The sequence below is a fragment of the Podarcis gaigeae genome (assembly GCF_964106915.1).
Source record: "Podarcis gaigeae genome assembly, chromosome: 2".
NCBI classification, from domain to species: domain Eukaryota; kingdom Metazoa; phylum Chordata; class Lepidosauria; order Squamata; family Lacertidae; genus Podarcis; species Podarcis gaigeae.
Genome location: NC_139679.1, coordinates 29,328,735 through 29,353,955, shown reverse-complemented (window position 1 = coordinate 29,353,955; position 25,221 = coordinate 29,328,735). Strand labels below are relative to the sequence as shown.

At 45.4% G+C, this 25,221-nt stretch overlaps 1 protein-coding gene across 6 annotated transcripts in view; it reads right to left on the bottom strand.

Annotated features, from left to right (window-relative positions):
* Positions 1-22,157, bottom strand: part of LOC310839139 (dynein axonemal intermediate chain 2-like) — a 77,982-nt gene extending 55,825 nt beyond the window's left edge. For 5 of the 6 annotated variants that reach the window (XM_083727553.1, XM_083727551.1, XM_083727550.1 and 2 more), the window contains exons 1-10: positions 20,087-20,277; positions 17,695-17,856; positions 17,426-17,547; positions 15,873-16,015; positions 14,476-14,589; positions 8,630-8,769; positions 5,622-5,744; positions 2,756-2,979; positions 951-1,086; positions 194-340 (exon numbers count right to left, since the gene is read on the bottom strand). In XM_083727553.1, the coding sequence (XP_083583679.1) occupies positions 194-340; positions 951-1,086; positions 2,756-2,979; positions 5,622-5,744; positions 8,630-8,769; positions 14,476-14,589; positions 15,873-16,015; positions 17,426-17,547; positions 17,695-17,856; positions 20,087-20,269 (1,494 nt within the window). In that variant the 5' untranslated portion in view covers positions 20,270-20,277. Of the gene's footprint in view, positions 1-193; positions 341-950; positions 1,087-2,755; positions 2,980-5,621; positions 5,745-8,629; positions 8,770-14,475; positions 14,590-15,872; positions 16,016-17,425; positions 17,548-17,694; positions 17,857-20,086; positions 20,278-21,923 lie in introns of those variants that run through there. The other variant, XM_083727552.1, reaches the window with a different exon arrangement.
* Positions 22,158-25,221: the final 3,064 nt, after the last annotated feature.

The following is a 25,221-nucleotide window of genomic DNA, read 5'->3' as shown; positions in this document are numbered from 1 at the left end:
GTGTGTAACAGGACCATGGCCTTGGCAGAAGTCTGAGGGCTAGAAGGAGAGGTCCACAGCCCACATTCGCAGCACCTGGGCTGGAGGTCTCCTACCCCTGAACTAGAGGAACAAAACACGTGCACACATTCCTGCAAGGAGGTATGTTTGCCTTGCCCCCCAATCTGCCCCCTAGGAAGCAAGAGACACTCACTGCGGAAGCCAGGTTCTTCTCATTCCGTTGCAAGGTACACAGGCCAGAGGAAAATTCCAGCAGTGTCACTGTACCCAGTTTGGAGCCACAGCCAATAAAACGCCCGTTGTCCTGTAAACGCAGGCTGAAGAGAGGGTCATCACAGACCTGTTGAAGAAAGACCCATTCAGGAGTTCAATGCCAGTACATTTTCAAGGACTGAGTGCTTAGCTCAGATTAAAAGGATCAACAGCAGAACAGATTTTTCAGGGTTTTATTCAAATGCCATTCTGTTGCCCCATTTTGCCACCTTTTGTGGGATGCTCCCCACATTTTCTTTGCACAGAAGGTTTTCTCCATATAACAAAAGTGGGGAAGGGGAACCATACGTGTGCAAATCGGCATTTAGCCTGCAGAAATTATGCATGTTTGAAAACTGTTTCATGCAGAGGCTTTCCAACAAATGTAACTGCGGCAAAAATGCAGCCATTTTCAAACAGGACAAGGCTCACAGATGTACAAACTTTCCCCTTCCAAAAAAGTGGCTACCTGCCAGAGCCCAGACTTAACTATTTGGCTACCGTTGCAGCACCAGAGTCACCCAGAGCTACTGCAAAGTCCGGCAGAAGTGACAAAAACCACTACTTAATTTCAAATGGGCACCAAGCTAGAGATCTTCCAAGTTAACATTCTGCCTCTAGAGAGTGGAAGTCTCAGAACAGGAAGACTGCAACAGAAGAATCTGAAACGTGGATATGTTTGTTCCCTCTGGAATCACCTTCAAGTTGAGTGTAGGGTCATTCTGTTTGAAGAGGAAGTCCCAGACATCAAGGGTGCCATCCATCTTGGTGGTGAAGAAGACAGCTGGCCGAGTGGTGCTCCAGCAGCCATCTGTGAGGTATGCCATATGGTATCTGCCAAAGAACGCAGCATTTCTTGTGTTTCAAAGGATCCATTTAAAAGGCTTCCTAGTACTGCTGCTTATTAACAGTGAAGCTTTGCATGAAACGGTGTATTTCAAAGGAGGGAAAAGTGTATCTACTGTACCACAGAGGAAACAGGAACCTATTTCATACCCTCCAATATTTGTCTGATGAAAATAGGGACATCCAAATAATAATAAAAATAATAATACCCTGTCCATCTGACTGGGCTTCAGCCACTCTGGGTGTCTTCCAACATATATAAAAACATGACAAAACTTAAAACATTTAAAAACTTCCCTATACAGGGCTACCTTCAGATGTCTTCTAAAGGTTGTATAGTGACTTATCTCCTTGGCCCGGGGGTCGCATAACTCCATACCCTCCGACATTTATCCAATGAAACTAGTGCCATCCTAAGGAAAAGCGGGCTATTCCAGGATCAAATCAGAAACTGGGACAGCTTCTATAAATCGGAGACTGTCCCTGGAAAATGGAGGGTCTGCTATTAATTCCCTGTGTTTGTGATGTAAATATCTTGGGCACTGGAATGTACACGGTTAGTCAATACCACTTTCACAGTCCACTTGAGGGCTGGAATTTGTATAAACCTCAAGGTTCCATATTTCCACAAGATTCCTTAGCACCCTTCCTACAACCCTTCCGAGTTCAAGAAATCCAACATGCTGCATTGACCCTTCACAATTGCCTTGGCTATGCTCTGAGACACTTGGGAGAGGCAGCTGGTTTAAGAGCAGAAGGGATCTCCTAGTTTACTGCTTTTCTCCATTGGCGAGAATCGTGCTGTAAGTTGCACACAGAGGAGCACTGACGTGACATTCTGTTTCAGTGTGCTTTCAACCAATTAATTGCTTAAAGCATGCTGCCTCCCCAAACCACAAAACAAGCATAAGGTGTAACAGCTATCCAAGGTGGAAAGGATGAAGGCAAACACAAAGGGTTGTTTAGATTGCTACGTTGACATGGACTTCATAGAATCATAGAACTGTAGAGATGGAAGGAACCCAGAGGATCATCTAGAGAGGGCCTTTTTGGTAGTGGCACTTACCCTGTGGAGCACTCTCCCGTCAGAAGTCAAGGAGATGAGCAACTATACAACCTTTAAAAGACATCTTCAGGCAGCCCTGTTTAGGGAAGCTTTTTAATGTGTAATGTTTTATTATGTGGCTGGGGCAACCCAATCAGATGGGCAAGGTACAAATAATAAAATGATGACAATCCAGTCCAGTGCTTCCCAAACTAGGGGTCTCCAGCTTTTTGGGGGGACTACAGTTCCCATCATCCCTGACCACTGGTCCTGCTAGCTAAGGATGATGGGAGTTGTAGTCCAAAACAGCTGGAGCCCCAAGTCTGCAAAACACTGATCTAGTCCAACCCCCTGCAATGAAAAGGAATATGCAGCTGTCCTATACGGGGATCGAACCTGCAACCTTGGCATTATCAGCACCACGCTCCAACCAACTGAGCTAAGACTTTGTTGGTAGGCATGCCAGAAATTGACCTTGGAGCACCCTCAAGGTGAAAAAGTTGCGGCCACATTGTAACCCCTGACAGCACCAAGGCACCCACTGTTATGGCCAGCTGACATGTATGCAATTTTGAAAACAACACGATATGGGCAACACAATGTGTTACCTACTTAGTCCACATGATGGATGATTCTCTGCTCTCTTCTGACCAAATGCGTGCAGTCCAATCCCCAACGGTCAAAAAGTTCTTGGGGTAGAAAGGATTCCTCGACAGGGCATAGATTGGGCCGTGGTGCCCACTGAACGTGCAGACAATCTTCTCAGCAGCAGTCTTGGCTTTGCGGTTACAGGAAATCACAATCCCTTGCTCTGTTCCCACCATGAACTTGGTTGGCTATGGAAACACAATGGAACGCGTTTGTTACGCATCAGCCTGGTGGGTTCTCTTTTCCTGGACCAAAGAGCAGAGCTCACGAAAGGACTCACGTGGAGTAGAAAGGCAAGTGATGGTGGATTGGTTATTTTTTTATAAATATTGCTGCAAAGTTTGAGGAGACAAGAGCAACGAAGCCCAAAGATGGAACTCAGCACGTACAATATTCACTGGAAGGAGAGACAGAGAGAGGTTGGCCGCCAAAGGATGGACAAGTGGAATTTGTAGATACCGTATTTTTCGCTCTATAACACGCACCCGACCATAAAACACACATAGTTTTTAGAGGAGGAAAACAACAACAAAAAAATATTCTAAATGAAACAGTGGATGTATGATTTTTGTGGTTCAGACATGTGATCTGACGGTGAGTTTGGGGTAGCCGTTGGGCTGAGCAACGGAAGAACCTGCTGTCAAAAGCCCAAACAGACGCTGACCTCAGCTTAGCTGGCTGCTGAGAGCTCTCAAAAACCCAGGTTTTATGGGAACTTAGACCATGGGACCTCTTCCACCCAATTACCTTGTGACCCTGGCCTTGAAGCCTTAATGGGAGACAGCTATATGTAAGCACATTCTTTCTGAGGTTCTAACCCATTCCTAGGGATGCGGGTGGCGCTGTGGGTTAAACCACAGAGCCTAGGACTTGCCGATCAGAAGGTCAGCGGTTCGAATCCCCGCAACGGGGAGAGCTCCCATTGTTCGGTCCCTGCTCCTGCCAACCTAGCAGTTTCAAAGCACGTCAAAATGCAAGTAGATAAATAGGTATCGCTCCGGCGGGAAGGTAAACGGCATTTCCGTGCGTTGCTCTGGTTCGCCAGAAGCGGCTTAGTCATGCTGGCCACATGACCCGGAAGCTGTACACTGGCTCCCTCAGCCAATAAAGTGAGGTGAGTGCCGCAACCCTAGAGTTGGCCACGACTGGACCTAATGGTCAGGGGTCCCTTTACCTTTAACCCATTCGTATAAACCAGTCTTAAAGGGGTGTTATCACCACACCTGGCCTGAGGATGTCCCATGTCTTGGCCTCATAACTTGACAACAACAACAACAACAAATTATTATCTATACGTCTGACTGGGTTGCCCCAGCCACTCTGCACTGCTTCTGACAAATTAAAAGATAAGACCACACACCACAGAAAACCACAGAAAAAGGCAGTCCCTCCACCTTCAGAGTGTAGAGTACGATTCACTAGCTGGCGGGGGAGAAGAATACCTTCGCAATGACAACATTAAATATTATGTTCTTTAGACTATGTGGACTTGTGTGTGTCTCTCTCCCCGCCCCCCGCACAACTTTCAAAGTTAGGCTTGTAGGCTTTTTGGGATGTGTGATGCACAATTTAGCTTCCCCGCTGGTTCTCAGAAAACCTGCAGCCTCAGTGATTAGGGGCTTGCTTGGCCACCTAACAAAGAGATAAAGATGCTTATTGAGATTCAGCTCCTGCTGGCTGCAGAGATTAGTTCCCTTCGCAAGCAGCAGCCGATTCCCACACCCCCAATCTCAGAAGCGGCCATTTCAGAGCGAGAAGATTTAACAACAATGTTAGTCAATGTGTTCCTCACCCCCCACCCCCAACATGGAGGTGAGCCATATTTTAAAAGTTGCACAGTTCCTCAGAAAATGCTGGTTGTTCTTACCCACTTGCTAGCTTATCCAGAAATAACAATGGATACCTCAGACTTTATACCAAGACTGAAAAGAAGGAAGTCGGGTGTTTTAGGAACATAGATGCCATACACCAAGTCAGACCACTGGCCGGTCCATCTAGCTCGCCTTCCATCGCTGCTCCCCTTACTCAGCTCTCTTGCAGTTTACATGTTATATCCTCAAAAGTCCAGTTTGTTCCCTTGTACCTCTCCAATAAGGGATGTGGGTGGCGCTGTGGTCTAAACCACTGAGCCTCTTGGGCTTGTCGATCAGAAGGTCGGCAGTTCGAATCCCCATGACCGGATGAGCCCGTTGCTCAGTCCCAGCTCCTGCCAACCTAGCAATTTAAAAGCACGCCAAAAAGTGCAAGTAGATAAATAGGTATCACTCTGGTGGGAAGGTAAACGGTGTTTCCGTGCACTGCTCTGGTTTCGGTGTTCCGCACCCGAAGCAGCTTAGTCATGCTGGCCACATGACCCGGAAAAACTGCGGACAAACACCGGCTCCCTCGGTCTGTAAAGCAAGATGAGTGCTGCAACCCCAGAGTCATCTGCAACTGGACTTAACTGTCAGGGGTCCTTTACCTTTTTACCTCTCCAATGCCTAGTCAAATTTCTGCAAAAGAAAATGCCGGTGTGCAGACTGTGTACTCTAAAATATATATATAAATGATGCCCTCTCCTGTGCTCCTGGTGCACTCAGAATGTCCTGGTTTTAAAATGTGTTTCTCTAGGCACGTCTCTATTGCCATTTCACTCTTAAGCTTTTTCCCGGATACTTTTTTTAAAAAAAATTCTCATGTGTTTTCTCTCCTTTAGTCCCCTCCCCACATAGTATCACTTAGGAACTGAAGATAGGGTTTTAGTGGCACCCAAAAACTAAAAGGTGGGAAAAGAAGACGAAAGCCTTCTCTAGAACTCAGATACACAGGAGAGAATTCAGAGCAGACTCACCATGGTTGGCTCAAATTCCAGGGCAATGGCTCCTAAAGCATTTTCCAAGATCCCTTTCCTACTGATGTCCATCACTAGTGTTTCAGTTGGTTCAGCTAGTTTACGAATGTCCCACCACAGGACCTGGAAAAAAGAAATGCCATTACTGATGCTTTTTGAGGGGGGCCCACATTATGGGTGGGTTCAGATGGCTAATTTACAACTCGCTGAAATGGTGGCAATTTCATTGGATGAAAGGTTTCTGCCACACTATTAGTAAACTTGATGGTCTGTTTGCTGATCCTTATACAACCCAAACAGCACCATCCACACACAAGAGGGGTTGTATCAGCATGCCTGGGAGAACCTCAAAGACTGGGGGGGGGGGCTAAGGAAGTGACCCTCCCCCAAAATATATACACACAACACAGTGAAGACTGCAAATGATCACTGCCCATGGAATGAGTTGGGGAAAACAATGGAAAACCATGGGGAATGGAATGGGGTATCTGAAAAAACATGGCTGGCACCTTGTTAAGGAACTCTCCATGCTGCAACACTGTTTTGCACATCTTACTAGCTGATTTTAAGAGATGAGAAACCATCTAACGACAGCTTCAGATGAGCAGGCTATTTTTAATTTTAACTATCATATGGCCAACATAGTCATCTGAATCGGCTCCCATCATGAACTGCAAGATCTAACATCAAAATGTCTAATCTCTGATCAACAGCATAGTACTGAAGAACCTTCTATGCTCATTCCATCTACAGGCTCTGTTTCCCCACTAGGCACTGTTTCCAAGCAAAGCAGAATGTAACCAAGTATGTATGCTCTTTCCTAGGCACCAGCCTTTCACCCCCAATATCCACACCCTTGGCCTTCAGCGTTGCTGCTTGTCAACTTGTTCACCGAATCTTCGGTCTGGAGGGCTGGAAGTGGCACACTAATCCCTTAATTGAATCCTTTGTGCAGAGCCCAGGACTTGCTGTACCCGAAACATTCCTATCAGATTAGTTCAAATCATTCAGATTATTCTGTGCTGTGAAAGCAGAGAACAAGAGCAAAGAAAGGCGCCCAAGGGGCATCACAGACAGAAGTCATCCAGATGACTCCAGGAAGCAAGCTGTGTTGGATACTTAGGAGGGAAGGAAGAAGAGAAAAAGGAACTCAAAGTTTGTGGACCATCAGGTCTGCAAGGAATTCACCTGCCAACCTAGAAGATTGTCATCAGGATGAGATGGATTCTATTCCCAGAGCCTCTCCAAGATAAAAGTTTTTATCAGCTGGACAGCACATCCCCCCCCCCCCACCATATGGCCTCCTCCATTGGTGGTAATCAGCAGTGGTTCATAAAGGCAACCCCCCCCCCCTCCAATTTAGAGGACAAGAATCTTTTTTAATTACTGTATTTTTCGCTCTATAAGACGCACCAGTCCACAAGATGCACGTACTTTTTGGAGGAGGAAAACCAGAAAAAAAATTCTGAATCTCAGAAGCCAGAACAGCAAGAGGGATCGCTGAGCAGTGAAAGCAGCAATCCCTCTTGCTGTTCTGGCTTCTGTGATAGCTGCGCAGCCTGCATTCGCTCCATAAGACGCACACACATTTCCCCTTACATTTTAGGAGGGAAAAAGTGAGTCTTATAGAGCAAAAAATACGGTATACTAGCTGAAGCTCCCTGTGAAATTTAGTTGAAATTATTCTACAACCCCCCCACCCCGCTTCAAAGGTCCAACTCTATGTTCTATCCACAGGAGCCAACTCCCAGGGGCAGAGGGGCCTTTGCCCCCCCTAAAATATTTGAGGGGGCCGCCCCTTCCCAAGTTGATGGGCATTGCCATTCAAACGGTGTGTGTGTGTGCCGTGTCATGTGATTATGTGGGGCAGGACTTACCTGCCCCCTCCCCAATATTTTACTCAAGTTGGCTTCCTTCGTTCTATGGCATCTGAGAGTTTTAGACTTTCATTAGTTCATGGGTAGGCAAACTAAGGCCCAGGGGCTGAATCCAGCCCAATCCCCTTCTAAATCCAGCCAGCGGATGGTCCGGGTATCATTGTATTTTTACATGAGTAGGACGTGTCCTTTTATTTAAAATGCATCTCTGGGTTATTTGTGGGGCATAGGAATTTGTTCATCCACCCCCCATATAGTCCGGCCCCCCACAAGGTCTGAGGGACAGTGGACCGGCCCCCTGCTGAAAAAGTTTGCTGACCCCTGCTTAGAAACAACCCAATGACTCCTCTCCCCTTTCTTCTCCTTCCTGAACAGTGTAGAATTCTCATAGCACCAAGAAGAAGAAGAAGAAGAAGAAGAAGAAGAAGAAGAAGAAGAGGAGAAGGAGGAGTTTGGATTTGATATCCCACTTTTTCACTATCCGAAGGAGTCTCAAAGCGGCTAACATTCTCCTTTCCCTTCCTTCCCCACAACAAACACTCTGTGAGGTGAGTGGGGCTGAGAGACTTCAAAGAAGTGTGACTGGCCCAAGGTCACCCAGCCGCTGCATGTGGAGGAGCGGGGAAGCGAACCCAGTTCACCAGATTGCGAGTCCACCGCTCTTAACCACTACACCACACTGGCTCTCTTCTTACTCTTCTCACAAGCCCTTCTTACTTTTTTCTGTCTACTTCTGAATTCTGCTATAGCGCTCCCAGCTACAGATCTTTCCATGAGCGTCCATTGCTCTATGGCTGAATGATTATTTGACGGGCACTGACCCAGAAGCCTTATTGGCTGCTCTTCAGAGATACACACCATCGGCTAGATGCACCATCTAGGATACAAGTACCGCCCGCATTCAGTGCTGTGGCTTAGCTGATAAATGCAGTTGATCGTTTGAACTAGCCAAGGGTACAGAAGCAGCGAGAAGCTCAAGTCATTTTTTAAAAAACAACAGAGCCTGGAGCAAAGCTGCAGGAGCACGAAGACATCTCCAGTTCCTCCGTAGGTCTGGTGCAGCTACTGCACCCCTTTTCCTGAGTATCTATCTATTCCTATAGATAGCAAACTGCAGTATCTGTCTTTTACCTGCCCATCGGTGGATCCAGAGAAGCAATCCGTCCCAGTCTTTGACTGCAGCCAGATAGCATTATACACAGGATCCCGGTGGCTAAGCTCGACTGTGGTCAGTTCCACTGGCAGGCCTCCTTTTCGAGTGTCCCAGTAAGCTGAGGGGCAGTGAAAACAGGAATTGTGGGTCGCTTGAAAGATGCTCAGGTCCTCCTTCCACAAACAAGGTTAATAGCATCTTTTGGCTATAGGATTACTTGAGGGTCCTAGCTTGAAGTTGTTCAACATGCATCAAGGTCCTTGGTTATGGTTAGCTCAGTTGGTAGAATATGAGTCTCTTACTCTCAGGTTGGTGGGTTTGAGTCCCACGTCGGGCAAAAGATTCCTGCATTGCAGGGGGTTGGACTAGATGGTCCTCGTGGTCCCTTCCAACTCTACAATTCTATGGTAATCGGGAAACCGCTCCAAAAAGTTAATCCAGCTTCTTTTCGCCACCCACACTGTTCCAGTCTACAGCTCGTCCTCAAAATGTTAACATAAACTGCTTTTATTTTTAATAAATCTCCCCAATTAATTAGATTTCAGGAATATATATTGAGCAATTCTTTAAAAATCAAGTATACATCATAGCTTTGCAGCATTTACATTTACTGTATCTTTCACTCTATAAGACGCACTTTTCCCCTCCTAAAAAGTAGGGTGAAATGTGTATGCGTCTTATGGAGCAAATGCAGACGGGAGGCTCTGCTCAGTGCTCCCTTTAAAGAACCGTGTGGAGCATGTGTACGGCTCTTGGGGGGGGGGGGTTCTCCGAGGAAGGAGAAGGGCTGCCCTTCTCCCTCCTTGGGGAAAAGCCCCCAAGAGCCGCGCACACACTCTGCACGCTCTTTAAAGGGAGCACGGCTGTTGGGGGAGCCTTAGCCGCGCACAGCCTCTCCCGGGCAGGGGGTGAAGGCTCCCGTTGCCCAGGAGAGGCTGCGTGCGGCTATCCCATAAACCAGGACAGCAACCGGGATCGCTGTGCAACGATCCCGCTTGCTGTCCTGGCTTCTGGGATTCAGAATTTTTTCCCCTTATTTTCCTCTTTCAAAAACTAGGTGCGTTTTATGGTCTGGTGCATCTTATAGAGCAAAAAATACAGTCATTTTCAGATCCAGAAATGGAAGCGCCAATGTAAATGCCATACTCTAGTGATGTGAGGTGAGAATATTCTCTGCTAGAAAATTCTGTGGTGAATATTCTCCACAAACTGTAAATTCTAATGTAAGAACCAGTTTTACAATGCACATTTAAAAAATCCAGTAAAGAATAAGTCAAGCTCTGATATTGCCAGTGTAAGTAATGAATAATGATTTTTTTTAAAAATCCAGTTACATTACTGGGCATTGTATCATTCACCACTGGCAGTTCTGAAATGTGAGCTACAGAAAACTTTTTTTTTTTTTTTTTTTAGTTTTATAAATGCTATTCATTTAATTTGATGAAAATTTGAATTCGTATGTATTTCTACTATATGTAATAGCCTTTTTTCTATTTTGGTGTGACCTTATTCTTAGCAATTCTATACCCTTGGCCACACAGTGTGATTTTTTTTTATTACAGAAAGTAGCTTTAATGCTCTATTCATTTAAAGTACCTAGGCCTATACAATTATGTGTAACAGCACGTGAGGTGGCCTTCATTTAAACAGTTGACATTTCTTTATTTTTATTTAGTGCCAGTAGCTGGTTTTTGCAGTGCCATTCAATGGTACAAGGTGCCATTTACCAGAGATTGCCATACTGAAATATATTATCATTTAATGTTAATGGCTTCTTTGCATATGGTTTTGTTTATCAGGCTGTGTTTTATATCATTTTCAACGCATTAAAATGAATATTCTCCTATTTTAAATGAAAATTCTCTAATATTCTCATTAATCGAGAATATTCTCAAGAATATTCTCCAAAAGATTATTCTCGAGAATTTACATCACTATACTGGACTAACACAGAAAATTAATGATTGCCACAAAGTGCCCTATGTCTTCATCCAAATGTACCCCAAAATGATACAGGAGGCGATTGTTATTTGGACTGGAACCCCCCCCCCCCGCAAATAAATCGTATGTGGTCTGTGGCAGAAGCAAAAATTCACCAGATGTCTCTGGCGTGTGCTTTAACCCTTAGACCTAATTCAAAACTGCTTCATTATCAGAGGCTTCTTTTAAAGCTTCTCCTTTTCAAAGCACACAGATGGGCTGGATTTTTGCAGACGCAGCAGGGAATTGCTTTTGCTGTCTATGGTTCAGTTATAATTAAGCCATTGGAGGTGACAGAGTGTGTTTCACGGGGCCATTACTGCCTGCCTCAGGAGGCCTGTGAAGGACAAAGTGAAAACAACTCCCTCTTCCATCACCTATGAAGTGCTTAATAACGTCCCTGTAATAGAGACCCTGTCAGATCTGATTGCTGATGAAAATGGCAAAAGAAACATAAAAGGGAGTATAATTAACTCAAAGGGCACATGTGAATGAAAAAGGCAATACGATCATAAATGGACCTGGCAAACCTGTGCGTGGTGGAACTCTGAAACCATGGCAGACAATCGTTCTTGTTAATCAAACAGCGACAATTAGGAATAACGGGGTCGTGAGCTCCTTGGGTAACACTTCACGGCAGCAGCTATGTCGTGTACCAATCTGAACAGGATCCCCAGGGCAGCCTTGTTGATGGAAATGTGACACACATCCACACAGCACCCTGGTGAAGCCAGCCAAAAGACAGGCTGGGGTGTGCAAAGCCGGAAAACACCCTATTTGGTAAGGGTTAGCCTTAGCAGAAAATGGTAAGACTATTTCCTGGGGGGAGGAGGGCTGGGCGATATCTGGTTTACAACATCGTGATATATCACAATGTCTGGAATAAGAACAGAGCTGGTTTTCAACTTTGTGATATATCACCAGCTGAACATTGCGATATACAGTCATACCTCAGGTTCCAACCGCTTCAGGTTGCGTTTTTTCGGGTTGTGGATCGCTATAACTTGGAAGTACTGGAACAGGTTACTTCTGGGTTTCGGCGGTCATGCATGTGCAGAAGCGCAAAATTTCACTTTGCACATGCACAGAGGCACCAAATCGCAACATGCATGTGCGCAGACGCGGGTTGCGAACGTGCATCCTGCACGGATCACATTCACAACCTGAGCGTCCACTGTACGCAGTGCCGGATTTACGTATAAGCTAAACAAGCTATAGCTTAGGGCCCTACTCTCTTGGGGGGCCGCAAAGAGGAATAGATTATGAGTTGTTGTAAATTGTGTTATTGCCAAATGCCGAAGTATTTGCATTACTAAGTTTGTTATGAATAAAAAATCATTTTAAGTTAGAGCTTAATAATTACTTCACTATTAATATACTTCTTCTTAACTGTATTTCACTATTAATATACTTCTTCTTAATTGTATTTCAGTTCAGCAATTACTTGGATAAAATACATATTTTGTTATGTTCAAATGGCTTTAGATACCTATTAGGTCCATAAATTACCATATAGCATATATTCAACACAAAAACAGTGACAGTTTGTTGTTGACAAAGGACAGCTGGACATATAAAGGGCCCCATTACCTTCAGTAGCTTAGGGCCTCATCAAATCTAAATCCGGCCCTGGATATACTGATCTATCATGACATCTGAAATAAGGATGGAGCTATGTAGAGGAACTGGCTGGCTTCACGGTTTCCCCCACATTGTGATTTTTGCATAACACACACAATATACTGCCCAGTCAAAAATTATGAAACCACTATCATGATATGGACTTGAAACCAGTTTTGGATAATATATCACCTAGCCCTAACAAGCATCATGATTTGCAACATATTGCTCAGTCAACAATTATGAAACCACTATCACAATATGGAGTTGAAACCAGTTTTAGGCGATATATCGATATATTACCCAGCCATAGTGGGGAGCAAGAGCCCCAAATGGTATTTGTGGGAAACATAGGAAAATAAAGAATGCTCTGAGTCTTCTCCCCCAGTTTCCTGTGTCCAACAGTGGTGGTACCTGATGGTACATGGAAGGGCATGGGAGAAAACCGTGTGCAGTAAGAGCTTTGCTTCCTGTTTTCTTTGGAAAGGTTCCTACTACTACTAGAAAGACATGCTGCTGTTCACGTATTAAAAAAGAAAAAGAGGAATGTGACGGGTGACGTCTTTGGCATGAGAACTTCTGCAAAGGAAGTAGGGAGGCGAAATTCCAGCTGCGCACAGCCTGTTCTTTCAAGCATGAGAGTTCACAGACTCTTCTCTGAAAACAATACACCATGTGAAAAACTCATCCTGGTCCATCTGCACAGCAGTTAGGAAGAGACAGAGCATATAGGGCAAACCCAAGGCTCTCTTTTTAAACTACAGTGGTACCTTGGGTTACATACGCTTCAGGTTACAGACTCCACTAACCCAGAAATAGTGCTTTCAGGTTAAGAACTTTGCTTCAAGATGAGAACAGAAATCGTGCTCCGGTGGCACGGCGGCAGCAGGAGGCCCCATTAGCTAAAGTGGTGCTTCAGGTTAAGAACAGTTTCAGGTTAAGAACGGACCTCCAGAACGAATTAAGTACTTAACCCGAGGTACCACTGTATAGAGCAGTGATGGAAGGCGAACTGTGGCGGGGCGTTCAGGTATGCCTCTCTACGTTCAAAGCCCACGTTCAAAGAGGTATAAAACCAAGCAGCAGCCTGAGGACAGCAATCAGGACCAGACAAAACATATGGTAATAAGAACCTAAGGCATGGGGAAGGGAACAGAACAGGTAACTGGTAACCCAAGATAATACATTGGATCCCCCAGAGCCTTCTCGTGGTGGCACCCTGCCTAAGGAATGCTGTTCCCTAGAAGGCTCACCTGGGATCTTTGCTGCTATACTGTCAGCACGAGGAAAATGCTTTTTTATTTTTCCAGGCTTTTAAAGGACAAATGAATTTTTCTTCGCTGTTCCGTTTTTCTTATTGTAATGTTGTTTTTGCCATGTTATTTTTATTCAGAGATGTGTAAGTTTGGAGGGCAGGATAGAAGCTGATTAAATACATGAATAAAAACAGCTGCGTGCATTCCGCTTTCCACAATTCAAATTCTGTTCCAAGAAATGCCAAACTCTGAGTTACGCAAATCGAACACAAGCACTCCCACCATAGTTCATAATTGTGTTTTCATTCAAAGCAGTGGGTGCAAAAGTGGATCTGACCGAGCAAGCGGAATTTGAAACCTCCGCTATGGATTTCCTTTGCTCTTAAGACCAGTTATCAGTTTCCACTAACCCTGGGCCCTGAACCTGGCCTCCAATTATTTTTATTTTTGGCTTTAGATGCCTGTAGCTGTCAGATTTTTGAAAAAATAAAAAGTTCATGTACACTTTGAAAGCAGAAAATATTTTCAAAAACTGGAGTCGGTGCAACAAAAAGATAAATATTATTTGAAAACACGTGGTTTGCCAGCTCCCTTCCTCCATTTCCTTTTCCGGCACTATTGGAGTGAAGGCTTGCAAGTGACAATTACAGATACATTGGTACCTCGGGTTACATACGCTTCAGGTTACAGACTCCGCTAAACCAGAAATAGTACCTCGGGTTAAGAATTTTGCTTCAGGATGAGAACAGAAATTGTGCTCCGGCGGCGCAGTGGCAGCAGGAAGCCCCATTAGCTAAAGTGGTGCTTCAGGTTAAGAACAGTTTCAGGTTAAGTACGGACCTCCGGAATGAATTAAGTACTTAACATGAGGTACCACTGTAAAGCCAAACAAGAATAGACTTCAAGGTACACAATGAGGGCCCCGATTTCCCCACGACTTTTTACCGTGTGCTAACCATTTCCCTTACCTATCTGCCCGTTGTAGCATCCTCCGATCAGGATATGTGAGTCTTTTGGGTTGTACTCTAAGCACACCAAAGGTGAGGATGGCCGGATAACAAGTTCTGGTTTGTTGGGGGTTTCTTAAAAAAAGAAGAAGGTAGGAGGCAGAATTACCATACAGAAGAAAATAGCTGTCAGACTTCATAATTCTAAAGTGAACGGTAAAAAAACTATCCGTTTTATTCCCTTATCTCTCTTCCCACTGCACCCCATGGCTGCCATAAGCAACATTTCTGCTCCTGAATATGAATGAACTGGGCGCAAAGTCACCTGAAGGTGCAGGCAGTAGAAAAACTGAAGTGAGGAGCAGAACAAGGAAATGGGAGGCAGAACTAATAGTGGGACTACCCTTTAGAGTTGGGCAAAATCCAGGTCAGAGACCCTTTCTGCTTCCTCCATTCTGCGGAGGGTGCATATGGCAGGAGGCGTCTCCCATAGATCCCAGCCAGGAGATGGATCTGCCAGTGCTCAGGCCCAGGGGAAATTATGCAGAAACCATAATCGCCGCCTTCCCCCCTTCTGACCCGTCTACTGCAATTATTAAGTTTGCAGATGACACCACCATAATGGGTTTAATAACAGGTAGAGACAAATCAGCATATAGAGGGGAGGTCCCAAAAATATCTACATGGTGCCTAGGGAACAGCTTCCACCTTAATATCAGCAAGACAAAGGACTTTCGGAGGAAGAGAGGAGAACTAGCCCCGCTGTACATCGGGGAGGGTTGTGTGGAGAGAGTCTCTTCCTTTAAATTCCTAGGAGTTTATCTCAGTGAAGACCTTACTTGGAAAATAAATACAACGCAGGTGGTTAAGAAAGCCCAATAGAGACTCCATCTCCTCAGAATACTGCGGAAAACCATGTCAATCAACATTTGATGATCTCCTTCTACTGGTCAGCAATAGAAAGTGTCCTTTCATACTGCATCACGGTGTGGTACTCTGGTTTGACATCATCTGATAGGAAGTGCCTACAGAGGGTGGTGAATACAGCACAAGATATTATGGGCTGTTCCATGAATCCGCTGAATGAAATAGCGGAAGAACGTTGCCTCAGGAGAATGAGGAAAATTCTCAGGGATGATTCACACCCTGGCCGGCACTTTCTTGATCTCCTGCCCTCAGGCAGAAGATATAGAAGCATGATTAGTCGCACCAACAGGGTAAAGAACAGCTTCTATCCATGGGCTGTTAGGCTGCTGAATGAAAAGATAACAACAGGGCAACTGACTTTCGGATTTGATGGGTGTGCATCAGTAAACGAGGGGAATTAAGACTAAGAGAGCTGAGTGGGGGGGGGTGTGCTCGTGTAATCTCACTGTATACAAGTTGTACAAGTGACGTTAAAGTGTTTCAATTCTTACCAAGATCCCATATGTATGAATCATAGCTCATGTCTTTTGAACTCCGCTGGAATTCTAGGCTGGCATAAGAGACTGCCAGCTTCCGGCTTCTGTCGGGGTGCCAGGAGAGATGTGTGGCTGTTCTTTTGATTGGGTTTGGGTCCCTTTTTGATAATAAAGAAGACGACAACAGCATTTCATTTGCTCATAAGCAACAGGTTGTGCCATCAAATCTCACAAAGAACTAAAAATAAAAATATATATCTCACAGACAAGGGAGTCTTATGTGCGTCTGTTATAGCACTGAGCATTTTGAAGAAGGTGCTGTAGAAAGCCGTCACTGGGGTGGGAGTCTATTTCCAGTCCCAAACGCCCCCAGTTCAGTTGTTCCAGATGTTATAACTACTGCCTGAATAATATATGGTTTCTCTGTTTCTTCTTCATTTAGCCTACCATGATTTCCACCAGATGACCTGCTTCTCCAGCATCCATCCTAATTCACTTGCGCAAAGTTTGCACAGAGCTTAGGCTAAAGTCTGGTCTTCATTGAGCATTTGTCCTGATTTGTTTATGGGGTAGTTATAAGACAATCCTGAAAGACCTACATTGGCTTCCAGTACATTTCCGGGCACAATTCAAAGTGTTGGTGCTGAGCTTTCAAGCCCTGCAAGTGCCCCATAAACGAATCAGAGCAAATGCTCAATAAATACCAAGCACAATCTAACCTCTGCATAAACTTTGTGCAAGCAAATCAGGAAGAGTGCTCAATAAACAGATCATCAGAAGGAGTCAAAAGAGACAGTTGTTCATCACTCTAGGGGTTTTTTTTAACTGTATGGACATGATGTCTGCCACTACATTTAGTCCTACATTTAGGGGGAGATGGAAGGAAAAAGTGCCATAATAATATATCCTACCCCGCCCTGTGAAGTTAACTGAAAACAGCAGGGATATGTTCATAGACAATGCTTGGTTTCAGGGACAGTCAGTGAATGGCAGCTGGGAGCATCTTGCAGACAGATAGGGAAATAATAGATAAGAAAGACCATCCAATTCTTCAAATACAGACTGCCTGAATAATTTAGGGTTAATAACAATCAATACGGGTGGCGCTGTGGGTTAAACCACAGAGCCTAGGACTTGCCAATCAGAAGGTCGGCGGTTCGAATCCCCGCGATAAGGTGAGCTCCCGTCGCTCGGTCCCAGTTCCTGCCCACCTAGCAGTTCGGAAGCATGTCAAAGTGCAACTAGATCAATAGGTACCGCTCTGGCAGGAAGGTAAACGGCGTTTCCGTGTGCTGCTCTGGTTTGCCAGAAGTGGCTTAGTCATGCTGGCCGCATGACCCGGAAGCTGTACGCCGGCTCCCTCAGCCAATAAAGTGAGATGAGCGCCGCAACCCCAGAATCGGTCACGACTGGACCTAATGGTCAGGGGTCCCTTTACCTTTACCTAACGATCAATACACCTTGTAGGACAGCAGCATCAGCAATATTTCAGTCATTACACAAAACCAAAGATCATCTCAAGCCAGATTCGAAGAGAGGAGAGAGGTTTCTGGCTGCTCAAGAGCTACCTGAAGACATTGATAGTTTTTGCTGATGGAGCCTCATCCGTAACTCCAGCCAATTCCTCTTCCTCAAAGTACTCCTCGTAGATATTGATGGCATTGTTCTGCTTGATGCAGTGATCCATTTGCTACAAAAGAAGTAATGGAATCAGTCAGTGGATGGCCACAGAACAAACCTGGGAAGGTCATGCAGAAAACAAAGAAAAAGGAATAAGGAAAGCAGGTTGCGAAGCTCCGACATAGGCTGCTGAAAGGGTGAGGCCAAAGGGACTTACACTGCCCAGCTGAGTAATGACGTTGATGTAGTTCTCATCCTTCTCAACTTTCTTGCGGAAGCGAATGGTCTGTTCCATTTCCAAGGGGTTGACATCTTTAGGCCAGCCGCCTTCCACGTGGTTGATGCCCCGGGTTTCCATTTCAAACCTTTCTGTGTTGACCTGGTGTAAAGGAAAACCACAGCTGCCTTCAGTCTTTCCCCCCCTTTCTTTTTAAACAGCAGCAGCAGTGGCCTCAGATACAAGACCATGATTCTCAAGGGTCATATGTAAGAAATGGAGGAGGCCATAGAGGAGAACGTTTTGGCGACCAATTGGGTTGCATGTAAAGGGATAACACGAAGAACACAACCAATTGCCAAGCACATAATACCACGGATGACGTTAATCCACATTACAGAGTCCATCAAAAACTTCTGATTACCAGCATTGACAGTCTTACTACCCGCAGGCTGGTTTGCACATGAGAAACAGTTGTTTATTTTCTTCCCATATACAGAAATTGTGCACAGAAATTCCAATAAGAACCATGCTGTACAAAGATAAAGGTAAAGGGACCCCTGACCATTAGGTCCAGTCATGACCGACTCTGGGGTTGCAGCGCTCATCTCGCTTTACTGGCCGAGGGAGCCGGCATACAGCTTCCGGGTCGTGTGGCCAGAATGACTAAGCCGCTTCTGGGGAACCAGAGCAGCGTACAAAAACGCCGTTTACCTTCCGCCGGAGTGGTACCTATTTATCTACTTGCACTTTGATGTGCTTTCAAACTGCTAGGTTGGCAGGAGCAGGGACCAAGCAATGGGAGCTCACCCCGTTGCGGGGATTCGAACTGCCGACCTTCTGATCAGCAAGTCCTAGGCTCTGTGGTTTAACCCACAGCGCCACCCGCGTCCCTTGTACAAAGATACCTCCTGCATAAATGACACTTCCTTATACTGGCCACTAACTCAGCATTTTCTACTTGAGCTGGCAGCAGCTGTACAGGGCCCCAAGCAAAGGTAATTCATATTTCTTCTGCTCCCTGAGATCCTTCAACTGGAAATGGCAGGGATGGAGCCTGGGGCCTGTGTTCATATGCCAAGTATGTGTTCTGCTACATTATTCTAGCTCCCACAGTCCTAGGCATGAAGAGGAGTGGACTGTATATTTTGCCAAAAAACAACAACCCATCAACACTCAAAACACACCGGACTCGTTGATTTTGTTTGCCATTTCATGGCTTCTGTGCCTTCTGCAGCTGAATTGGCAGGCAGGCAAAAGTTCACCCGGTGGAGAGCTCTTCCCTACCCTGACACAGGATATGTGCCTTTCTAACAGAAGCAACAGCCCCATGCCTTCACCATCTGTAATGCCTACAAATACTAAGTATGTGATGCAATATCACTGCATTGCAAGTTCCCTGTCCCTATGTAACTTCACAGGCTGCTGCTTGTAGCAATGGGGAAACTCACAACATGGGGGTGTGGCTACATGCATTTTGTACTGCAGGGACAGGTTGCTGATTTTGGTAAAAGCCATGCCTCCCCTGCAATGTCCAATTGCAGGCTATGCATCATTCTTATACCTCCATAGACAGACTTACGTTTTCATATAGTAGATGTCAAGAAAATCTGCATACCTGCAATCATATCAAACAAAATCCAGAAGTTGCCATTCATGGATTTGTTTCTTTTTTAAGGGCTTGGGTTTTCCAGCTTCAGTTTGGAAAACAAAAAAAAAAGCACTTTGTTTTAAAACAGCCACCAAAACAGGTACGTAAAGGTAAAGGACCCCTGGATGGTTAAGTCCAGTCACTATGGGGCTGCAGTGCTCATCTCGCTTCCAGCTGAGGGATCCAGCGTTTGCCCACAGACAGCTTTCTGGGTCATGTGGCCAACATGACTAAACTGCTTCTGGTGCAACAGAACACCGTGACAGAAGCCAGAGCTCATGGAAGTGCTGTTTAACTTCCCGCCGCAGCGGTATCTATTTAACTACTTGCACTGGTATGTTTTAGAACTGCTAGATTGGCAGAAGCTGGGATAGAGCAACAGGAGCTCACCCCATAGTGTGGATTTGAACCGCTGACCTTCTGATCGGCAAGCCCAAGAGGCTCAGTGGTTTAGACCACAGCACCACCTGCATCCCTCTGCCACCAAAACAATAACCACCATAAAGCCACATTGCACTGGATGAAGATTTTAGAATGGTTTCTGAACAGTACAGAAATCTAGATCCCTTATTTATGTTCTTTTTATAATGCCAAGGTTCTGTAAGCAGAACTCTCTTTTTCTTGTCCAGCTGAATTATATGCAGTTTGGAAATCCTGCATAATCAGCCATACATTTCTCTTTCAGCATTCTGCCTAAAGGCAGAAAAGTAGAAAGTAGTATTTCAAGATCAGACACTCTACCTCATGCTCTGACATATCACTGGCACACTGTACTCCAGTATCAATGGGGTCTCTTTCAATAAAATTTGTAGCTTGCAGTGGATCTGGCTGAATGTCCACATTGACCTCTGCCATCCGGTCGGAAAAGGTGCATTGTCGACCGAACTCACTGCGCGTCTTTACATAAACGTAGACAATCTCCATGATGCTCACTGCAAATGGGAGAGAAAAAGATCCTGTTATTCCTTCAGAACCACTTTTTAACTGTTGCTATTTTAGTGCATAATTCACACCTGACTCTTACTGGGGAAACACGAGTCTGTTGCAAGGCCTTAAGGACCTTGAAAAGACTGGAGCAAGAAGACTCTAACTAACTAAAGGTCAGGTAACAAGGGGAGATCAATAAAGCCGAACTGATCACCTTATATTGATTTTTTTGTAAGGCTAAGGAAGTGAAATTGTCACAGCACTCCAGACATAATTTTTCAAGATAGGAATTCTATTATGGGGATATTACCTCTTTCCAGAATACAAACCGCAATATTTTGTCACTGGGAAACTGGCTAGGGTATCAATTAACTTTGCAATTTCCATGGGGATTGCGTTTACATGAGTGTCACAGGGCACTAATTGGTTAGAGACTATGACATCACCGATGAAGAGTGATGCAATATTCCCATGTCGGCTCCATGTTGTAAGCCTACATATTTAGTAGTGGGAAATTATGGATTTATTAAAGCATCTGTATTGTGCATTTATATTGTGAACCGCCCTGAGATCTTTTGATGAATGGTGGTATATAAATCTAAATAAACTAATAATAATAATTATTATTGAGCCTGACAGAGTCCAATATGAAACAAAACAAGCAGAGCAGCAGTAACCAAAGCAACCTTAAGTGTGTCATATACTTGACAATGTAGGCCTTATTTACTAGTCAAACAATCATGAAGGAAATCAGTTGAACAGGAGTAAAGCTCCCCAATAATGGAGGGAAGCAGTTGAAGGCAACGTAAGCCCCAGAAAAGAAGGCCTTTGGGGAAGGCTGGTCATCAGGCAGCAAATTTTCTTCAGGCAGCAAATGTCAGAGAGGGTCACCAACTTAGCTAGCTATCATAGCTTTTAGGCATAATGCATTACCTCAAGGTAATGCCCTCTAGGTATCATTGGACTCCAATTCCCATCTGCCCCAGCCAGCATGGCCAATGATCTGGGATGAGGGGCTTTGTAGTCCAAAGAAGAAGAGTCGTCCAACCACCTCGGCTTTGGGCACCATGTTGGCTGTCCCTGTATTATTTGCATCAAAAATCTAAATGGGAAATGAACCTCTGGCTCTTTCAACGCTGCTGCACTACAAATCCCATCATCAATGACTATCAGCCACGCAGCTAGTGCTGATGGGGGTTGGAGTCCAAGAAACTACTTGCCCACCCTCGATCTGGAAACCCACATGTAGCAGGGACGCTGGTATTAAACTCGAAAGGTGCTTTTGTGTGTGTGTGGGTAAACAGGGATTCATGAAGTAGTCGTTGGAGGGGTGGAGGGGTTACGCAAACCATGTTAGGATGTTGGAGGCAAATCTCTGTGAGAAAGAGAAGCAGAATTGCTATCTCTTCCCCACCCCTCTCTCTTTTTCTTTTTTGGCTGGTTTTGGGAGGATCTCCTTTCGATATTGTTGCTGGAATGTTTGCAGGGACGGATAGCTTCCATTTGATCATTGTAATGGGTTGCTTTGAAGTCACTGCTGCGCCAGGCAAAGCAATGTTTAGCCCCCTTATCACGGCAGCAACCCCCACCTGCCCTTTATTTTGCCTGACCTGTCCCGTATTTTGCCCAAAGGTGGCAAGCCCGGGCTCACCTGGGCTGACTTCTGGGGGCTTTTCCTTCCACTGTCAGAAGAACTTAACCCCCACGGCATGCAAAAAGAAAGAGAAAATAAAAAAAACAAGAGGGCCTCTGAGCATGTGCAGAATCCCCGACGGTCCTTTCCCTGAACCATGCTTAGGTAACCATAGTCAGCATCACCCGCATCCGGGGCCGGATAGCAGGTCGTGCCGCTAACCAATGGGAGCTTCCACCGGCGGCCTCGAGCCCGAGGAAGGGTGGTCTGTACCATTCCACGGTGGGAGGGTGGGAAGTGCGGCGCTGGGGGAAGAGCGCGCGTGTTCCATACGCCTAGATAATAAAAAGCACCCCTGGACCCCCCCCCCCCTCGTTTCCCCGCGCCTCCTCCTTACCCTTCTCTTCTCCCCGCCAAGCGGATCCCGCCGATTGGAGTAGCGTTTACCCGTCTCCTAGCAACCGCTTGCGAGTGTTGCGCCCCGGGCGGGGCGGGGCTAAAGGAGACAGCCGCGGAGAGGAATTCGCTTTGCCAATTAAAGGGCGGAGGTGAGACGAGACCATGTGCGGATGCTCAGAGGGGGGAAGCCGAGAAGTCCCCCGCCGTCCGCGAATATGGCGCCTCCCGTTTAAAGGGGAAGGAGGAGGATGGAGAAAGGTTCATGTAGGATAAGGTGGTTGTCTCCTTCCAGGGTTTAATCTGAGCCAGCGTGGAGGGGGTGTGGTGTGGGGTTGAGTACGGACCTCAGGGTGTAGAAAGCGTGCCTCTGGGCATGTGCAGAGTGCATAACGCCATATCATCTTTCTAGAGCAGGCATCCCCAACCTTCGACCCTCCAGATGTTTTGGACTACAACTCCCATCATCCCTGGCCCCTGGTTCTGTTAGCTAGGGATCATGGGAGTTGTAGGCCAAAACATCTGGAAGGCTGCAGGTTGGGGATGCCTGATCTAGAGCCCCACCTCAGGATTATAGGGAGGATTTAGGCTAGATAGCTCAGTTGGTTAGTGTGTGGCACTCATAACGCGAAGGTAGCAGGTTTGATCCCCGTATGGGACAGCTGCATAGTCCAACACTGCAGGGGATTGGAGTATAGATGACCCTCAGAGTCCCTTCCAACTCTATAATATACAGTGGTACCTCCAGTTACAGACGCTTCAGGTTACAGACTCCGCTGACCTGGAAACAGTACCTTAGGTTAAGAACTTTGCTTCAGGATGAGAACAGAAATTGTGTGGTGGCAGCGGGAGGCCCCATTAGCTAAAGTGGTACCTTGGGTTAAGAACAGTTTCAGGTTAAGAATGGACCTCCAGAACGAATTAAGTTCTTATCCCCTAGGTACCACTGTAGTCTATGATTTCCAAGCCAGTTCAAATCTGCTGGTCTGATTGCAGCATGAACTTTCGTGAACTAGAGTCCACCCCACTTCATCAGATGCTATAACAATTAAGTTTTATCCCACTCACCTGGCAGGTGTGTGTGTGTTGCACACAAAGAAATTCAGAGGGCCAAATGACAATGAAAGGGGAACAAAGGTGCAATTCCAGTTAAGCTTCAGATAGCAGTAAAACAAACACCTGAGCTTTGCAATGTTAATTAACAGCTGTGCGGGGACAGAAAACCATTGTTTCGATTAAAGACAAAATAAACACAGCTAATCCCAAAGCCTGTCTTGCCTCTCGCTGGGAGCCTTCCTTTCAAATTCCCTTTCTGGGAAACAGCAACCATCAGGTCAGCAGCAGGCTGTGTTGAGGATGTTGATGAACCAAAATGTTCTCCAACTGGTGTCTGCAACCCCATTTCAGGGCCATCTGAGTTGGTGACTTTTACCACATCTTGTGGTAGAATATTCTGAAATTTAACTGCATTGCCTTCTGATTCTGGGTTTGCCTCATAATAGATTATTCCTGGATACCACTCCAAGCTCCCTCCCCCCTTCAGTGGAGTGTAAGAAATGTATATTGTAAATCCTTTAAATGCAAGTTGCTGTCCAATTACACTGCAACAAATGTGTACACACCATAAAGTATATTTGAAGCACATTTCTCTCTCAGATAATGACTTGCTTCTTCATAGATATGGTTAGGACTGTATTTTTGTTTTATTATATGCAGGGTTTTCAATGAGCTGCCATCCCATTCACCCATAGAATTTCTCATTGTATTTCTATCCTTGTAATAAGTGCCACTGCTTTTTCTAACAGCTTCACCAGCCAGAAATTCAAAGATCTTCTGGAGAGCTGGGAAAAGCTCCACACAAAACAAAACCCTTCTCTTTGTGAAAGAAGAGCATTTTGATTGAAGAGAACAGCTTTTAAGAGCAGGCCTCAAAAGGGAACAGCTCTCATCTTAGCCCAGCTGCTTCACACAAGCACGTGAGGACACACTTTTAAAAATAGAAAATCAGACAAAAAAGGATGCTTTTTTGTATTACCTTAATGATTTATTACAGCGCTGAATGACCCAACAGCTGTGCACTGCTGCCAACATTCATAAGCAGTGTCACTCAGTATCAAAACAGTTATCTACAAGTGGCCTATTTCCAGACACTGCTGCAAACACCCTAGGAGAACAGAACAGAATGCATAATAAAGGCTCCTTGTGAAAGTGTGCCGCTTCTGAAAGCTATTCAGAAAAAAAAGGGTGAGTCACTGAAGGGGAAAAAGACGACTAAAAAAGGAACAACTTTCCATATTCAGAGATATGGTTAGATTAGAACCTTAAGTGTTAGGCAGGAATAACCAGCTGCATAAACATAAAATGGCTTACCAATAGTACATGTGAGGGTCTTAGTAGGCCACAAGCTTAGCGTGAGTCAACAGTGTGATGCAGCAAGCAAAAACGCTCATGCTATACAAGGCTTCATCAACAGAGGTATAGTGTCCAGATCAAGGGAAGTAATAGTACCACTCTATCCTGCCTTGGTCAGACCACACCTGGAACACTGTGACCAGTTCTGGGTGCCACAATTTAAGAAAGATATTGACAAGCTGGAACATGTGCAGAGGAGGGCAACCAGGATGATCAGGGGTCTGGAAACCAAGTCTTATGAGGAACGGTTGAGAGAGCTGAGTATGTTTAGCCTGGAAAAGAAGAGACCGAGAGGAGACATGACAGCCATCTTCAAATATCTAAAGCAGTGTTTCCCAACCTTGGGCCTCCAGATGTTTTTGGCCTACAACTCCCATCATCCCTAGCTAGCAAGACCAGTGGTCAGGGATGATGGGAATTGTAGTTCAAAAACAGCTGGAGGCCCAAGGTTGGGAAACACTGATCTAAAGGACCGTCACATGGAAGATGGAGCAAGTTTGTTTTCTCC